The sequence below is a fragment of the Leopardus geoffroyi genome, chromosome B2, assembly GCF_018350155.1.
Source record: "Leopardus geoffroyi isolate Oge1 chromosome B2, O.geoffroyi_Oge1_pat1.0, whole genome shotgun sequence".
Lineage (NCBI taxonomy): Eukaryota > Metazoa > Chordata > Mammalia > Carnivora > Felidae > Leopardus > Leopardus geoffroyi.
The window spans coordinates 18,720,623-18,737,586 of NC_059332.1; the positions used below are offsets into that span (position 1 = coordinate 18,720,623).

A 16,964-nucleotide genomic window follows, 5' to 3' on the forward strand; every position below is an offset into this window, starting at 1 on the left:
TGGATGTTTATTTGGGTTGTGTTGTTCTGTTTAAATATTTAGTATAATACTATGCTTTATCACAGTAAGACGTATTCTTGTATCTTTAGTTACCTTTAAGTTAAATGTAAAATATGTTTGGGGGTGTCTGTGTGACTGTTAAGTATCTGACTCTTTTTTTATTTAAAATTTTTTTTAAGTTTATTTATTCTTCAGAGAGAGAGAGAGAGAGAGAGAGAGGGAGAGAGACAGAGTGCGAGCAGGGGAGGGGGAGCGAGAGGGCGAGACACAGAATCCAAAGCAGGCTCCAGGCTCTGAGCTGTCAGCACAGGGCCCGATGGGGGGCTCGAAATAACGAACCGCGAGATCATGACCTGAGCCGAAGTCGGACACTCAGCCTCAACGGACTGAGCCACCCAGGCGCCCCAAGCATCTGACTCTTGATCTCAGCTCAGGCATTGATCTCAGCCCAGGCATTGATCTCAGCCCCACGTTGGGCTCTGTGCTGGGCATGAAGCCTATTTAAAAAATATATATATATACACACATATATTTTATATTTTATTATATTATTTATTATATACATAATATATATTATAATATTGTATTTATATATTACAATATTAGATATTATATATTTACTTATATTTATTATTTATATTATATATACATATATAATATATACATATATACATATATATATACACACACACACATATATATGTATATGTATATATAAAATGTGTGTAAATCAACCTTATAAAACAGTATTTGGATTGATTTAGTATGGTAAGGCATGTATAAGTTGGACATAGTTTTCACTTTCTATATTCTATTACAGCCCCTGATTTCCACATATGTATATGTAAACTGGCATTGTGGACATTTAAACCTGAGTTCTTCATACTGGATTTTCAAAGAGGGGAAACTAGGAAGGTTTCCCAAATGTATTCATAAAGTGCATAGCAATTCAGTTTCATTATCCTTACGTGGCCTTCATGCCTTTAAAAGGAATAGTGTTCGGGAGAATATCCTAGTTTGTGAAATTTTGGTGCATGGCTAGCATCATAGAATGTAAACCGTTTAGTTAGTGATTTAGTTTGCATGCAGTTCTCCTATTTTTATTTCACTGACAGTATATCACAGAAAACATGATGGTTGGTGATAAAAGGCTGAGCTGAAACAGGTGGATTCACAGGAAAAGGACAAGAATGGAGTCGATAAAAACCTCCCAAGGAACAGATAGATGCCTTCAGATTTTCTTCCTCGGCAGCTAATGGAGCTGATTTGAAAGGAAGTGATTGCCTCGTTGAGCCAAGACACTGCCATGATTCACGCTAACCTTCCTCTGGTGGGCAATTTCGTTCTCGCTCTTACAGCCCCCAAGGAACTGCATGGGTGCACACTGGAGTATTTCCTGACCAAAGTTCATGTACACTGTAATTTAAGTAAAAGCCCTGATTACATTCTGTGCTGCTCTGAGTTAAATGATAGGAAAACCTGATATGTGTGGAAGGGCAGAGGCAAGTACATGTGTTCTCCACCCCCCGTTCAGTAAAAAAATAGCACAAGAAATGAATCAACTGAGGCTGATTCTAAACATTGAACGGCTAATTCTAGGAAGTTGGAAACAAAAATAGAGTACCAAGAGTACCTGTAAGACCAGTGTCCTGCTTTATTAATTTATGTATCACATCCAGTTGCTTCAATGCATCCTGTAAGATATATATTTACACGTGGGGCTCTCAGATTACTCATCTGAATATAACAAACAGTTAAATGCCAGCGAAATTAGAATCTGTTGTATGTATGTTGCTAGATGCCCTACTTTGAATTTCTCAGTGGGTCTATTAATTTTCCTGTGAGATGATTTTAGATATATCCAAATGCATATTCTGAATGACTAGGGCACTTTCAGAAATTTATCCTATTAGCAACCTACCTTCTGGTAATTTACACCCTATTCAAAAGCCATCCCACTTTATTATATCCTCACACTATCCAATGAAACTCGAGCAAAGGAGCTAGTAGTGTTAGGATGAAGTCTGTTGTTTCCGAATGTATCATAGGTTTGCTGTGCTTTACTGTGTTAGACTACTGGATTTAGCCTACTGTATTCAGGTTAGTGGTTTATCAGGGCAAGACATAACCGTAAAGAGGAGGAATTGTTCTGTCATTTAAGTGTAGGTTCTTATCTGACTCATAGGCTGATTTATTGTATAGCAAGAACTTGGCAAAATCATAAGACGTTATAAATAATAGGTTATAAGTATTGCAGTATGGCTTCACTATCTCTATAGTCTTGAGAATATAGTGATTTGATCTTGAGCGTAATTCTTAGTGTGAAACAAAGGCATATGCAAAACACATGACCCTTACTCGTCCTTGAGTTGCGTCATCATCCTTATCTGGCTCTCATTTTTTCCCATGACACTTATCACCATCAAAAAAAAAAACCCCACAAAACCTATAAAATATACATATTTGTTTGCCTTTATTCTTCCACTCCCAGAATGTAAGCTCTGGGAGGGGAAGGATATTTGAGCATTTTACTTTACTGACATATTCACATAAAAAGCACTCAATAAATACTGGTCGAATGAATAGATAGGAAACATCATACCAGCAGAAAGTGCAAAAACGTAATAATCATTTGAACAAAAACATGAGTTAAACTCCATTCTGGGACTAGCAAGGAAGTCTGGACGCCATTACTTACTTTACGATATTGTAACTTCAGGGGACTGAGCAAAATCGAACAGCATCTGCTAACGAAACATGCTTCTCACGTCTTTACGCTCTTTGTATCTTTTCGCCTTTGCCCATGCTTCCCCTTCCATGAAAAATTCCTTTCCCCTGTAGTTTTAGATTTGGCTAATTCCCGATCACATTTTGAAACTTAACGTCAGGTAGCAATTTCTCCGGAGTCTTCTCTAAGTCCCCAGTGTTATGGGTTAGATGTTCCTGCTATGTGCTAGAACAGAACTCCTTTACCACAGTATTAAATCTTACCAGACTGCATAGTTTCCCTTCCTTGTTCTCTGAACTCATTGTGCTCTGAAGGCAGAGGCCATGGTGCTTTGTTTGCTCCTTATTAAAATCCACAAACATAATATTTTGTTCCTAGAAAGCACTTAGTTAAAGAGCAAAGGGAAGAGGGATCTTGGAAGAAAAGATAGAGGGGGTGGGGAATAGAAAGGAAGAGACGAATAAAGAGTGGGAAAAAAGTCGTTCAGTTAATCAAGACAAATCATCTCAGACAGGGAAGAATTTGCAGTAGGTTTCCGAGAAGGGTTGATTTAACAAATGAATTCAGATGTTATGAGTACCTCTGTGTGCCAGGCACACTTCTAGACCCCGAGGGGGCTGCAGTAAACAAAGAGATAATGTCATTGTCCCCATGGAACAATTTTATTTTAGGTTAGTCTGAAAACATGTTCTTTAGGTTTTGATTTTTTTTTTTTAGTAAGGGAGGCAGACAATAAACAAGCATAATATCATAGATCAAGTATAATATATGTTATATATTATATTGTATATGTAACACAATGTACAACATGATGTAAAATATAGTGGAAAATACACAAATTGTAAAAATATATGAATGATACAACATATATGAATTTTATAAAGACATATGAATTAAGATATATGAATTATATAAAAAATGAATTATATAAATATATGAAATAGAAATAATGAATTCTATAAAATATATAAAATACATGAAATATATATTCATAAAATATATGAATTATATAAAATATATGAAAAAATATGTGAATTATATAAAATATATGAAATACAAAAAATATATGAGTTACATAAAATATGTGGATTATATGAAGGTATATGAATTATATCAAAATATATGAAGTTATGAAATATACAAAAATATACTAATTACATAAATTATATGAACTACATAATGATATATAAATTATATAAAATACATGAATTATATAAAGATATGAATTATATAAACTATATGAGTTACATAACATTAATATAACAAGATAACATAAGATAAGAAAGATAAGATAAGCTAAAATTTGGGGATGCTAAAAGGGAACCCGTGGATTGCCTGTCTTACTTTGTAAAGATTCCTTATTAGCGTTTACCTGTCCTCTCCCAGAATGCGGAGCACAACATAAATCACTCCAGGCATGGCATTTATAACTTACATGTGTGCCTCTGCCCAGAATGAATGTGGGAGGAACGATTTGCATAGATGTCAAAACCATACGTGGACCTTTGAGGGGCCCACCTCCCAGGGGCTTGCGGAAGCACCCAGCCCTGAGGGGACCCTCGGGGCGGGGCGGGGGGGGGGGGTGGAAATGGAGTCTCCCAGCAATCCCAGGGGGCAGGCCCCCTGGCACAGCTGGGCGGGACCCTCATCTTTCCACTGACAGCAGGGATTGAAAATGGTTACGAACCAAATAAATTTGGCTAATACATTTGGTTACAAAGCAAATCAACTTCTCCAGACTTTTGGTTAAAAATGACTTCCCTCTGTTTCTTTCTCCAAGGTCTTGATTCTCTCGGTGTTATTTACTAAGTCGTTTCAGGAGACAAAGAATTGAGTTTTGTACTTGGTGGGGGGAGATTGCAGGATCTGGGCACCGATTGTTGACGGCTGTCGCTTCCATTAGTAGTAAGAAATAGACCACCCCTTGCGCTCTCATATAGGCGAGTTATTTTGCGAGCATATGGAAGGCTGAGCTTAGGGTACCACAGTGCTTTGTGGTAGAGGGGGAAAAAAACCAAAAACAATCACAGTGAGTGAGGGAGAACGGCTGTGTTATTGCAGTACACAAGACTTTGATTACATACTGCCAAGATTCATACCAGCCTAGTAGTTGTTGACAGATAAAGTAACAAAAATGAAACTCATTTATTTATTTTTTTCCTTTATTGAGACCTCAAGGAAAAGCAGATTTTCAGTTCTTGTACTTACTACGTTGATGGAACAGAGACTGACAGCAAAAATGTGCCAGTCCAGAAATATAAATTAAACCTCGGTTCATATCAAAATTCCATTTAGTCTTGGAAAAGGAAACGCTGGTTGGATTATTTTTGATCCTAAATCAAATATACCGTGGAGTATCACCGTGTGCCTAGTATATGTTAACCCTTTCCTGTGAACAATACTTTCAAAAGTACTATTGTTTTCAGACTATGATGCTTTATTTCTTGGACAGTGTTGGAGGCAACTTGAATTATCGTCAGAGTAGGTTATATTTTACTGAGTTCAAATTACTAGCAACGGACATGTACATTTTGGTCTGCAGGAAGTATGAAACTGGATTTGGAAAATTGATAACAGGCTCTTTTCTCTCTTACAAAGTCATATTCGATGCTGCAGGTTGATTATCGAGATAAGGACAAAGGTAAGTGGGAAACATAAAGTGAGAGTTTTTGTTTGGTTTGTTGAGAGCGTTGATGTGTTTTGACCAAATTTCTGACTGCATCACTGGTACCTTCCCTTCATGTAACTTAACTTGACAGAACAAAAAAGACCTATAAGCAATACCATCTCTCACTTTCTCTTCTTTTTCTCTGTCTCTCTCCCTCTTCCTTCCTTCCTTCCTTCCTTCCTTCCTTCCTTCCTTCCTTCCTTCCTTTCCTCCTTTTCTCCTTCCTTCCTCCCTTCCTCCCTTCCTCCCTTCCTTCCTTCCTTCCATTCCTTTCTTCCCTCCTTTCCTCCTTCCTTCCTCCTTTCCTTCCTTCATTCCTTTCCTCCTCCCTTCCTTCTTTCCTTCCCTTCCTTCATTCCTTCCTTCTTTTCCTCCTTCCTTCTTTCTTTTCTTCCTTCCTTCCTTTCCTTCCTTCCTTCCTTCCTTCCTTCTCTCTCTCTCTCTCTCTATTTTCTCTCTCTCTCTCTCTCTCTCTCTTTTTAGTCAACTGTCAACATGGAAATTTTCTACAGTTTCTCATAATGAAGGTACTAGTAAGTCGATGACAGAATTCCGGAAACAACAACACAGTTTACTTTGGGAACGATATACAAGCAGGCAAACACAACGATCGGTGAACTTGAAACATCACTGTAATCCAACAGTGTCCATTTTTTGAGTCTATCCTAAACATAATTTTGCTTAAGTTTTTTATATTATTATTCTAAAGTCTACATTTGATAATTTTCTCATTAATTTTTTAGCAACCGAAAGATAGCATGAACTTGTTTCTTGAATTACCTTTTCTGACCTTTTGCAAGATGATAATTACAAAAAAGGAGGCCTGGAAGGACTTGTACAAAAATTAAGCTTATAAAGTAGCTAAAATGGCCCTTCTGTGCTGGTGTCGATTTCAAAATTAACATTTTGGTTCATGTGCTTCTAATAATCACTGACCCTTACTTCGTGTACTTTCCACAGGAAATGAATACAGCAGAAATTACTTTGACCCACTGATGGATGAGGAAATAAACCCAAGGCAGTGTGGGATGGAGGTCAGCAGAGAGGGTGAGCTAGAATTAAGTATGTAATTTTTGTGTCAGAATATTCTTTTCCATTCATGAAAATGAGGTGACAAAGATCACACATGCAGTTCCGTTTAGATTTTGCAGCTTACAATTTAAATGGTAAGTTTTAACCACTAACAACGTGATGGGCAGCGAAGGTAATTTTTGATCAAGGACAGCCAGCTGGTCAGATAGAAGCAGCAAGAATTTGCTTTCATTTGACACGGGGCCTTAAGCAGTTTGGTGTCATTATGAGGCCTGTGTTATGTATATGAGGCGCATCATTCCTTTACAAATGCCGCCTCTGCTCTTTGAGCTTAAAATGAGCATTCTTGGATGCAGTGCAAAATTCATCTAGCATATGGAGCTTCCTTGCCTAGTGACTACTGAATTCCTTTCATTGGAACGCATGGAACCACCACTTAAGTTTTGAACCACAAGGTGCAGTGATATGACTTCTTCTGATTTCTTCTTCTGTAACCTCGAGTCTGGTTGCAGTTGTAAAATAACAAAGACCGTATTTCACCGTTGGGCGCCAGTCAGTGAATCTGCACTTTTTAGTGAAAGAGAGGGGTAAATCCTCCGATAAAAGGGATCAAACACAGTGCAAACATTTTTTGAAAAGACAGCTTTCAGTAACTATGCCTAATTTTAGACGATACAGAATCCACGGATATCATCAAAAGAGACATGTACAAGAGAAGGCGAGGACTTACTCTCAGGATAGTTTTTAGCAGTAGCCCAAAGCAAGGTGAACTGAAAACTGAAAAAAAAAATCCGAGCCTTTTATTTGCCCAATACACTTGGGGGATGAAAGGTAATCCCAGTGAATTCTGGAGAGGAGTTATTGGTTGGATTCTTCCTGAAGTCTGTTTTAATTCCTCGGAGATCACAATATATAGTTGCATTGGGGGAATTTTTGTAATGTAAGGACGAAAGTTGACTTAATAAGATGTTCGATAAGATATGAATGGCTCTAACCATGGACAAGTAAGTGTAATAGAATAAAATATTGTGAGTCACTCTTCCTTAGTCTGCAGTGATTGTCCAATGCCTGTACTTCCCTCTGGGTCCTACATTTTCAAGCAGGTGGCCATCTTTACATCGTTTGCCATCTATCTTCACCCTGGTTCAGCTTTGTTCTCATATTCATTTGTTTATCATTTGCTTTTTTCCCCCAGAGTCAATACAGCTTTTATCGCATCTTGAAAATATCACAGATAAGTCTGAAAAATCACCGGCATCTTGCTGTTTCTGTAGCTGGACGACTTAGATCTTACTCATCAGCCCTGGTGAACTGTTCCTTTCTCAGAAACATAGATAACATTCCCAAATTTTCTGACATCCTTGTTTTTAACTGTTGTAGCTTACCTAGTCAAAGCAACTGAGTTCAATCCAAGTTCAATGTCGTTTCCTTCAAGAATTCACTCATCTTTCTGGGCTTGAGAGATTGAACAAACAATGTCGGGCCTCATCTAAACCCAGCAGATGTATTTCTCACCCAAGAAATTCCGGATTCCAACAGGAGAACCATTCTCCTGAATAGCAATGTTGATGGGGAAGTGAGCATCCATAGACCTGATCTTGTAACGGAAGCCCAGTGTAACGCCCTTGACCGTGGTCTGTATGTGACTACGGATGCTGCAAACAGTAGCCAGTTTTTTCTTTTTTAAAAATTTTTAAAAAATATTTATTTTATTTTTGAGAGAGAGAGAGAGAGACAGAGTGTGAGCAGGAAAGGAGCAGAGAGAGAGGGAAACACGGAATCCAAAACAGGCTCCAAGCTCTGAGCTGTCAGCACAGAGCTCTACATGGGGCTCAAACCCACGAACTGTGAGATCATGACCTGAGCTGAAGTTGGACGCCCAACCGACTGAGCCACCCAGGTGCCCTGCCAGTTCTTTTCTGTTTCCCACCATTTGTCAAGTCAGAACCTCTTCCTTTTCTTTCCAAAGAGACTGAGTTCTGTATTGACATGATTTAAGTCCCTTCACAGGATTCCTCCGGGGCCCTTCATGAGATCAGTGCTTCCCTTCAGAGTGATGTCGACATTTTCTGAAAGGTTGTCAGTCTCATTGCTGAGAATCGTCTTGATTCTTGCAGTAGGTGTGGCAAAGCTATTTATAATTTGTTCTCTACTTACTTCCAAAACAGTTTGAGGCAGCGTATAATAGAAATGTAAGTGTATATGGTGAAAGCAGAGTTCAAATATAGATGAAAGAGGGATTTGGGGGCACCAAAAAAGGGAGAAGTAAATGTATGAGAAATAGAGGACAGTATTATACCTATATTCAAGCACTTATCTTACTTTGTGCTTCCTGGAATTTAAATATAAAGGGACATATGTTAGACAACGTTCAATGTTTCGTAGAATTTATGACTCTTTTTCAGTGTCAACAATCTGCCAACACCACCACCATTTTCTCTTTTTAGCAATAAGTCCTGGCAGGATAGTATGTTAATTTTTATGTAACAAAGATTGTAGAAACAATGGACAATTGGTTCTTGGCTCTTGGTAAATACACTTTACTTAATATGGACTTCAGATCTCAGTCCTTCTATATACCATCCACTCCAAAGCTGCACAGCGTTTTATTATTTTACACGTGTATATGATTTGATGTAGGTAATATTAGCTTACGTATCAGGGTTCTCCAAAGAAACAGAGCACAGAACCAATAAATAGGCTCTCTTTGTTTGTATGTATTACATAATACATATAATATACATGTATATAATACCTATATTTTATGTATATATATATATGTGTGTGTATACACACACACACACATACAGAGGGAGAGATAGAGAGAAAGAGTGACAAAAAGAAAGGGAGATTTATTTTTATTTTCCGATATTGGTTCATGTGACTGTGGGGGCTGGCAAGTCGATCTGCAGGGCAGTAGGGCAGGCTGGTAGGATGGAGATTCGGGTAAAAGTTGATGTGAAATTCAGGCAAGCATTGATATGCCGTCTTGAGACTGAATTCATCAGGGCAACAGACTGGAATGGAGGCATAGTTTCTATCTTGCAGTGTTGAGGAGAATTACTTCTTTGGGAAACCTGCATTTTCCCTTATGTCTTCAACTGATTGGATGAGGCCCACCCACATTCTGTAGAGTAATTTGCTTTACTCAAAGTGTACCAACGTAAATGTCAATCACATCTAAGAAATACTGTCACAGCAGTATCAAGACAGACGTTTGACCAAACCACTGGGCCCCACAGCTTACCCCCAGTTGACACATCAAGTTAACCATCACATGTTGAATTTATTTAATAATAACTAATTCATAATAATACCTTACAGAGTGTTGAGGCCCATGGATTTGATACCCGAAATGTGTTTTCCCTGATCACCAGACTTTAAGTATGCTTCTCTTTCTCTCATCACTCTTTTTTTTCCTTTGACATGCATCCTAGTTATTATTTACATATTTATCGCTATACTTATGTCTTTAGCAGCTTTCTTTTCCACTAAACCTTAAAGGTCCTTAGACTCCAGCGTAATGTTTGGCTCATATATAGCACCTAATATTTATTTGCTGACACGGGAATCACAAGATACATGAGATCTCGTTCTTTGTTGCCTCTCAGCATCTCTGCTGTTCCTACCCAGTCTCGAGTGAACACCAGCTCCTATCTGGAATATTTTGGACTGCTTTTGTCCACATCTGTGCCTTCTCTCCTTTAATCTGTTGTCTACACAGCGTCTCGCCACTCCCTCGTTGATGCTCTCTTATTGTTACCTATTGCTTTCAAAGTAAAGACCGATATACTGTCCTTCTTCATCTCAGGTTCCAGCCACGTGCTCACTGCGCTCTGGCCACGTGGGACTTCTTTTTGTTCCTTATATTCATGGAGCTCTTTCTGGACACCAGACACTCACCAGATGCTGGGGCAGCCTCCTTACTGGCCATTGGACTCTCTTCCCGAAGTTTTGGCTTAAATGTCAATTTTCAACTCCCTTGACTAACCAAGGTGATGTTTCCCTGTATACCTTCTTTATCACACTCATACGGAATGATCACTAATCTCTTTATTAGTGAGGTTATCTGTGATATGTATTTCTCCCCATATTCTGATCACAGAGGGCAGAGATATTGCTTACCTTGTTCACTGATGAACTTCTTTAAGTTTTTTTTTTTTTTTTTTATTTTGAGAGAGACAGAGTCAGCGTGAGGGGAGGGGCAGAGAGAGAGGGAGACAGAGAATCCCAAGCAGGCTCTGCCCTGCCAGCACAGAGCTAGACAAGGGGCTTGAACTCACGAAACTGTGAGATCGTGACCTGAGCTGAAACCAAGAGTTGGACACTTAACCGACTGAGCCACCCAAGTGCCCCATGCTGATGAATTTTTAAATCTTACCACAGCAGACGGCATAGAATATGAGTCGACTTGAGGAATATTTGTTGAGTTCATGTATAAATGACTAAATGAACGTGAAGTGCTAAGCATAATATCCAAAACCTGGCAAGTCTTCTGTAAACATTGGTTATTATGACTTACTGAGTGCTCAAGGGATGTCTTCAGCTGGGTATAGTAGCTCTGACCAACCAATGCAAAATCACCCAAAGTAGTTGTTATTATTTCCACTTTTAAGATGAAGAAACAAGCTTAGAAAGATTTAGTATTTTTCTTAAGATCACAGAGATCTGGCAAGCATGGAGGGGACCCCCCTCTTTGGCTCTCTCTGTTCTCTTTCCCCTTGGGAGTTACATTTGTGCTGTTGGCTTTCTCTACCTTTCCCTTTGGGAAAATTTCTGGAGGGGAAAATAAGCAGATTCATCCAAATTGTTGAATTTGAGTTTGAAGGGGACATTCTCTTGTTTTCAGTTTCTGTCTTATGTAACCTGTTTGACTCTCCAGGGTTTTATTGGGACATCATTGAGGGGGTTTCCCTACCGGGTCTGCCTGGTAAGGAAAGAAACCAGAACCTCTATAACAATTATTGGTTAGGGGTCTCTTATTCAGGTTTCTCTCATACAACACCCCAAAAGTGGTCTAGAATTCATTACTTCATAGTGAAAACACAAACACTAATTCAGAATCACAGAATCTAAACTATTGAAAAAAGTATGTACTTCATACACTTGCTAAATGGTTAACAAACAAGTAAAGGTGGGGGGGGGTGGCTGCCCTTTACTGGGTACCTACTCTATGCCAGGAATGAAACGAGGTGCTTTATGTGTGTTATCTTCTTAACCTTCACAACCATTTCATCTTTGGGGCAAGGAGATTCGAGTTCAGGGACTCTAAGAATCTGCCTCAGGTTACAGAGCAAGTAAGTGGCAGAGTTGGGATCTGGACGTAGGTTTGCCTCTCTCTAAAGATGTTATCTCTGTATTGATCCCATTTACCTTTTGGCTATCCATTTGTTTTAACATCCAAATGCATGTTCATTTATTCTTGTCTGTGACCCCCATCGGTGTGTCAGGACCACCAAGTCCTTATATTGAAGCTTTTATTACATCTGTAGGTATTTCCCCATCTATGCCTTTGCTATTGCTCACTGTTAACTTCCAAATAAGATTCTTTTATGAGCCATATATCAGCTTTGTAAGTTTTGTAACTGTTCCACTAAGAGTTATAAAGATCCAGGCAATGCTGGAATGCAAGTTCATGCTTCCCTGATGCAAAATTTGCAAAATGGCTTCCAGAAATGGCCCCTCTCCATTTTCCCAAAGTGTTGGGGTGGTAGGAGGTTTGTGCTGGCCCTTGTCAGGAAAAGAACGCTTGCAGGTCAACTGCTACTTGGGAAAGCCATCTGCAGGATTCAATGAGCAGAAGATACTAACTTTAAAGACCTTTTTAGGTTGCCTTTTCAACCATTCTATCTGGCTCCAGCAACCTAAGCCTATGAGTATAGGCTACACTGGATTTTTTCCCCAACACTAATGTTCAAAAGATCATAGGCATGGATAGAAAGGGGAGACCTGGAATTTTCAGGAGCTTCTAACTGGCTCAGGGAAGACCCCTCAAGGCTCTTCTAGACCACTTGGTGGTAGAGTTTCAGGTGTGAGTTGTAGAGTTTAATGACCATCTTCAGCATTGGCTCACCCATGGAGTGCAAAGAGAGAGATAAGTAGTAGGAATACTTGGGCTGGATTAAAACTACTACTGTAAAAGTGCAACCACAGTTTAGCTGGTTCACTTGCCTTCTATGGGAAGGGGAACATATTTGATGTATGTATGTATATTCGACTTCTAAGACTGGGGTGGTCATCCACATTGGCATCGTTTATGTTTGGTTCTTTCCAGCAGCAAATCTACCTGGATGATTCTTCAAACCCTCTTCCAGTGTCGTGTTTTTATGATTATGTGTTTTTTCTTTGATTCTTTGGTTGTTTGTGTTTTTTGTACTGACATAACCTTGTTACTTTAGGTTCACAAAAGAACTAAGTAGCATTTGTATTTGCTATTATATTGCGTTAGCATATATATGGGAATCTAAGACCACCTAACACCACCCAAGTTTGTTGTTTCCTATATATATTCAGTAAAAAATAAGATATACAGCGAGTATTAGTAGAAAATATTCATTTTGCTTAAATATTCTTTTCTATGATTTGACAAACCATAATGGCTTGTTCTGACATGACTCTTGTGTAGTATATATCATATTCCATTGAATATTAGATCACTTTTAATGGAGAAGAAGTATCCTATTATGAATAGCCTGTGATATACATTTAAAAGTCCTTGTTCCAGTTATCATTGATTTACTAAAGGTTTTTTTTTTTAAATTTCAGAACAAGGCAGCATATTGGATAGAATTTGTGTCTATGACCTATAAATAACTAAATAGCCATAATGGTTGATAATTTCTTTTTGTAATTAAATTAACTGATGAGAAAGTTACCATAAATATGTTCTTTTAGCACCCCTGCAAGTTGATACTAGAATTCTCAGTGATCGATTAATGAAGCTGTTTGAGGAGAGAGGACAAGGAGAAGCCCAAGGTAAGAAACTAATTATTTTCAACCTTTTGTATTAACATTAGTTGCAAATTCATTAAGACGGTTTCTTGCAAAAGCTAATCTGTATTTTCTAAATATAACCATTGATTGGTGACCTATGTGTGCTTCTGATGGCTGAAAATCCCTAAATATAGCTAAAGTTGGGGGGAAAGCTAAACATGGCCCTATTTTCTATAAGTACATAGAATTTATAACCCTAAATGGCAAAAATGATTTACTTACTATTGCGGGATCTTACAATGGCATATGGCATATTTGGATTCTCTAATATGAAGCCATTCTTTTTAAAGAGTGTGTTTTAGCTTTTAAGTAAGTGCTTTGGGTGATAGAAGACAAGTAGTATATTGTCTTCAATCTTAACATGGGAGTTCATATTTATGAATGTTAGGCTCTTTAAGTAAGTAATTCTCATGTGTATTAATCTAGGAATTTACAGGTAATCCCTTAAAAACTAAAATCTAAATTCTTAGGTTAACACATACAAATTCGTGCCAGAACCACACTGGAGTTTTTACCAAAGCATTAAGTGTCAGTTGTATACACATGAATTCAAATTCATGGGGAAAAATTCTATTTTTTTTTCTTTAGTGTTTGCTTAGTTCTTCTCAAATGATCATTTTGTCTTTCTTATTTTTTTTTAAAAATTTTGTTAACGTTTATTTATTTTTGAGACAGAGAGAGACAGAGCATGAACGGGGGAGGGTCAGAGAGAGGGAGACACAGAATCTGAAACAGGCTCCAGGCTCTGAGCTGTCAGCACAGAGCCTGACGCGGGGCTCGAACTCATGGACCGCGAGATCATGACCTGAGCTGAAGTCAGCCGCTTAACCGACTGAGCCACCCAGGCGCCCCTTGTCTTTCTTATTTAAATAATTCTTTAAAATTCATGTGAGGAGGCAAGACTCATGGTTAAGCCCTCTATATTTTATGGTATTTTTCTATTGACTGTATGTTTAATCTTCACCATTTACTGTGTGACCTTGGGCCAATTTCTTAACATTTCTTTGCCACTTCTGTGAAACGGACATATCATACTTGCCACAATGGGGTAGCTACGGGGATTAAATTATTAATTATTATGTGGGCAGACATCATAAGCACATACAGATAATAATGAAGATAACTGATGATAACTGATAATTGATGAAATGATGGTGAAGATAATTGATGATAATGAAAATATTAACACCAGCTAAACATTTACTGAGTTCTTACTACGTGCCTGGCACTGTCTTAAGACCATTCTATTCTAAATAGTGTAAATATTAATTTGTTTAAATGTGATAACAATCCTAAAGGTTAGGCCCCGTTTTTAAATCCCCATTTACAGAATAGCATCCCCTAAAAATTTTATTCCTGCCTAGATACATCTCCCCTTTGCTTTTTTTTTTTATTTTTTTATTTAAAAAAATTTTTTTTTCAACGTTTTTATTTATTTTTGGGACAGAGAGAGACAGAGCATGAATGGGGGAGGGGCAGAGAGAGAGGGAGACACAGAATCGGAAACAGGCTCCAGGCTCTGAGCCATCAGCCCAGAGCCTGACATGGGGCTCGAACTCACGGACCGTGAGATCGTGACCTGGCTGAAGTCGGACGCTTAACCGACTGCGCCACCCAGGCGCCCCATCCCCTTTGCTTTTTAATGATCAGATTGTGTAACTTTTTATTTCATTTTCTCTTTATAAACCAAACAAACTCATTTTTCAAGCCAGCTTGATCCCTCGTTTTGAGAAATCCTAACTTGAATAATCAATTAGGACTCCCCCAGAAAGCAGAATGCAGTAGAACCAATAGAAAGAGAGACTTATGGGGGCTGGCAAGTCTGAAATCCTTAGGACACACTGGTAGGGTGGGGATTCAGGTAAGAGTTGATATGAAATTCAGGCAGGAGTTGAAGGCTTGAGTCATAATCTCACAGGACAGCTGGCTGGAGATTCAAGTAAGATAGAGGTACAGTCGTGAGATGGAAATCCACAGAGCAGACCAGCAGGCCAAGAACTCAGGCCACATTTCCTAGCTTGCAGTCTTGAGACTCAATTCCTGCCTTTTTGGGACACCCCGATCTTTTAGTCTTAGGGCTTTCAGATGACTGGGTGAGGCCCACCCACATCATGAAGGGTGATCTATGTTGCTCAAAGTCTACTGACCTTTTAAATGTTAATCACATCTAAAAAACACATTGGATGGCAGCATCTAGACCCGAATGTGAACAAAGAACAGGACGCCACAGCCCAGCCAAGCGGACACATAAAATTAAACATAAATGGTTGTGTTTGAGTAAGTGAGACTTCTATATTTTTAGTCTAATATCTGAGTCAGCAAATAGATATTGAATACCTTTTTGTGTGTGTGTGCTAAACATTGAGCAATGCACTTTTCTATCTATCATGTCCCTTCGATTCTGACACGTCTTTGCAACTTGGATCCTGGAAGCCACCCAGGTACACGTTTACAGGTAGCACCTAACAGGCTTTCGAAATCATTTGTGAGCTTACAAAAGGCTTATGGAACTTGCAGAGTGAATAGTCAGGCTCCTCATCAGCTATATTATACACAAGGATATAATTGAGCTCTAGAAGGTTTAAAGACTCGTGCAAGGCGAGACAGTGTATCCGTGAACAAAGAAGAAAGGCCAACAGGACTCTGGACACTGTAGTCCAGTGCTCTCTCTCTTCAGTTCCCCGCCTCACGTCCTGCTGGAAACCAAGCTCTCTTCCTTTGGTTAAAAGTGCCTAGATTTGGGGCACCTGGGTGGCGCAGTCGGTTGAGCGTCCGACTTCAGCTAGGTCATGATCTCGAGGTCCGTGAGTTTGAGCCCCGCGTCAGGCTCTGGGCTGATGGCTCGGACCCTGGAGCCTGTTTCCGATTCTGTGTCTCCCTCTCTCTCTGCCCCTCCCCCGTTCATGCTCTGTCTCTCTCTGTCCCAAAAATGAATAAACGTTGAAAAAAAAAAGTGCCTAGATTTTTGTTAAAATTCTAACTTTGGAAGGCGTGGAAAATCCCATATTTTATCTTCTGGCGTTTTTGTTTCCGAGCCTGGAAGAGAGACATTTGTTTTATATTTACAGTGTCCATCCAGCTAGATGAAGAAATGCCTTTTGTAGATGCTACTGTTTTCAGATGATCGAGAGAGAAATAACGTACATGCAGCGTTTATAGACATGCAGGCATTTCTATGCAAATAAACAGGGCAACCCAAATAAAGTCCCTCTGTGTTTGCATAGCTTGGGAACTGTTCTCAGTGTTCCCCACTTGAAAAATGAACCCAGGGCGCCTGGGTGGCTCGGTTGCTTAAGTGTCTGACTTTGGCTCAGGTTCCTGAGTTCAAGCCCCACATAGGGCTCTGTGCTGACAGCTCAGAGCCTGGAGCCTGCTTCAGATTCTGTGTCTCCCTCTCTCTGCCCCTCCCCCCACTCATGCTCCGTCTCTGTCTCTCTCTCAAAAATAAAGAAACATTAAAAGAAAAGAAAAGAAAAATGAACCCAAGTGCACTGGCCTCTTCTGAACCTCTTCATCTCCTAAGTTGGTTTTAACAAAACAAGA

The 16,964-nt window shown here is 39.1% G+C and overlaps 1 protein-coding gene and 1 pseudogene across 1 annotated transcript in view; one reads left to right on the top strand and one right to left on the bottom strand.

Annotated features, from left to right (window-relative positions):
• Window positions 1-16,964, top strand: part of LOC123609868 — a 225,929-nt gene that overhangs the window by 20,646 nt on the left and 188,319 nt on the right. Inside the window, exons 4-5 of the mRNA XM_045500895.1 lie at window positions 6,357-6,443; window positions 13,323-13,403. Coding sequence (XP_045356851.1) covers window positions 6,357-6,443; window positions 13,323-13,403 — 168 coding nt within the window. The remainder of the gene's footprint in view (window positions 1-6,356; window positions 6,444-13,322; window positions 13,404-16,964) is intronic.
• On the bottom strand, window positions 7,619-10,362 carry LOC123609349 (annotated as a pseudogene).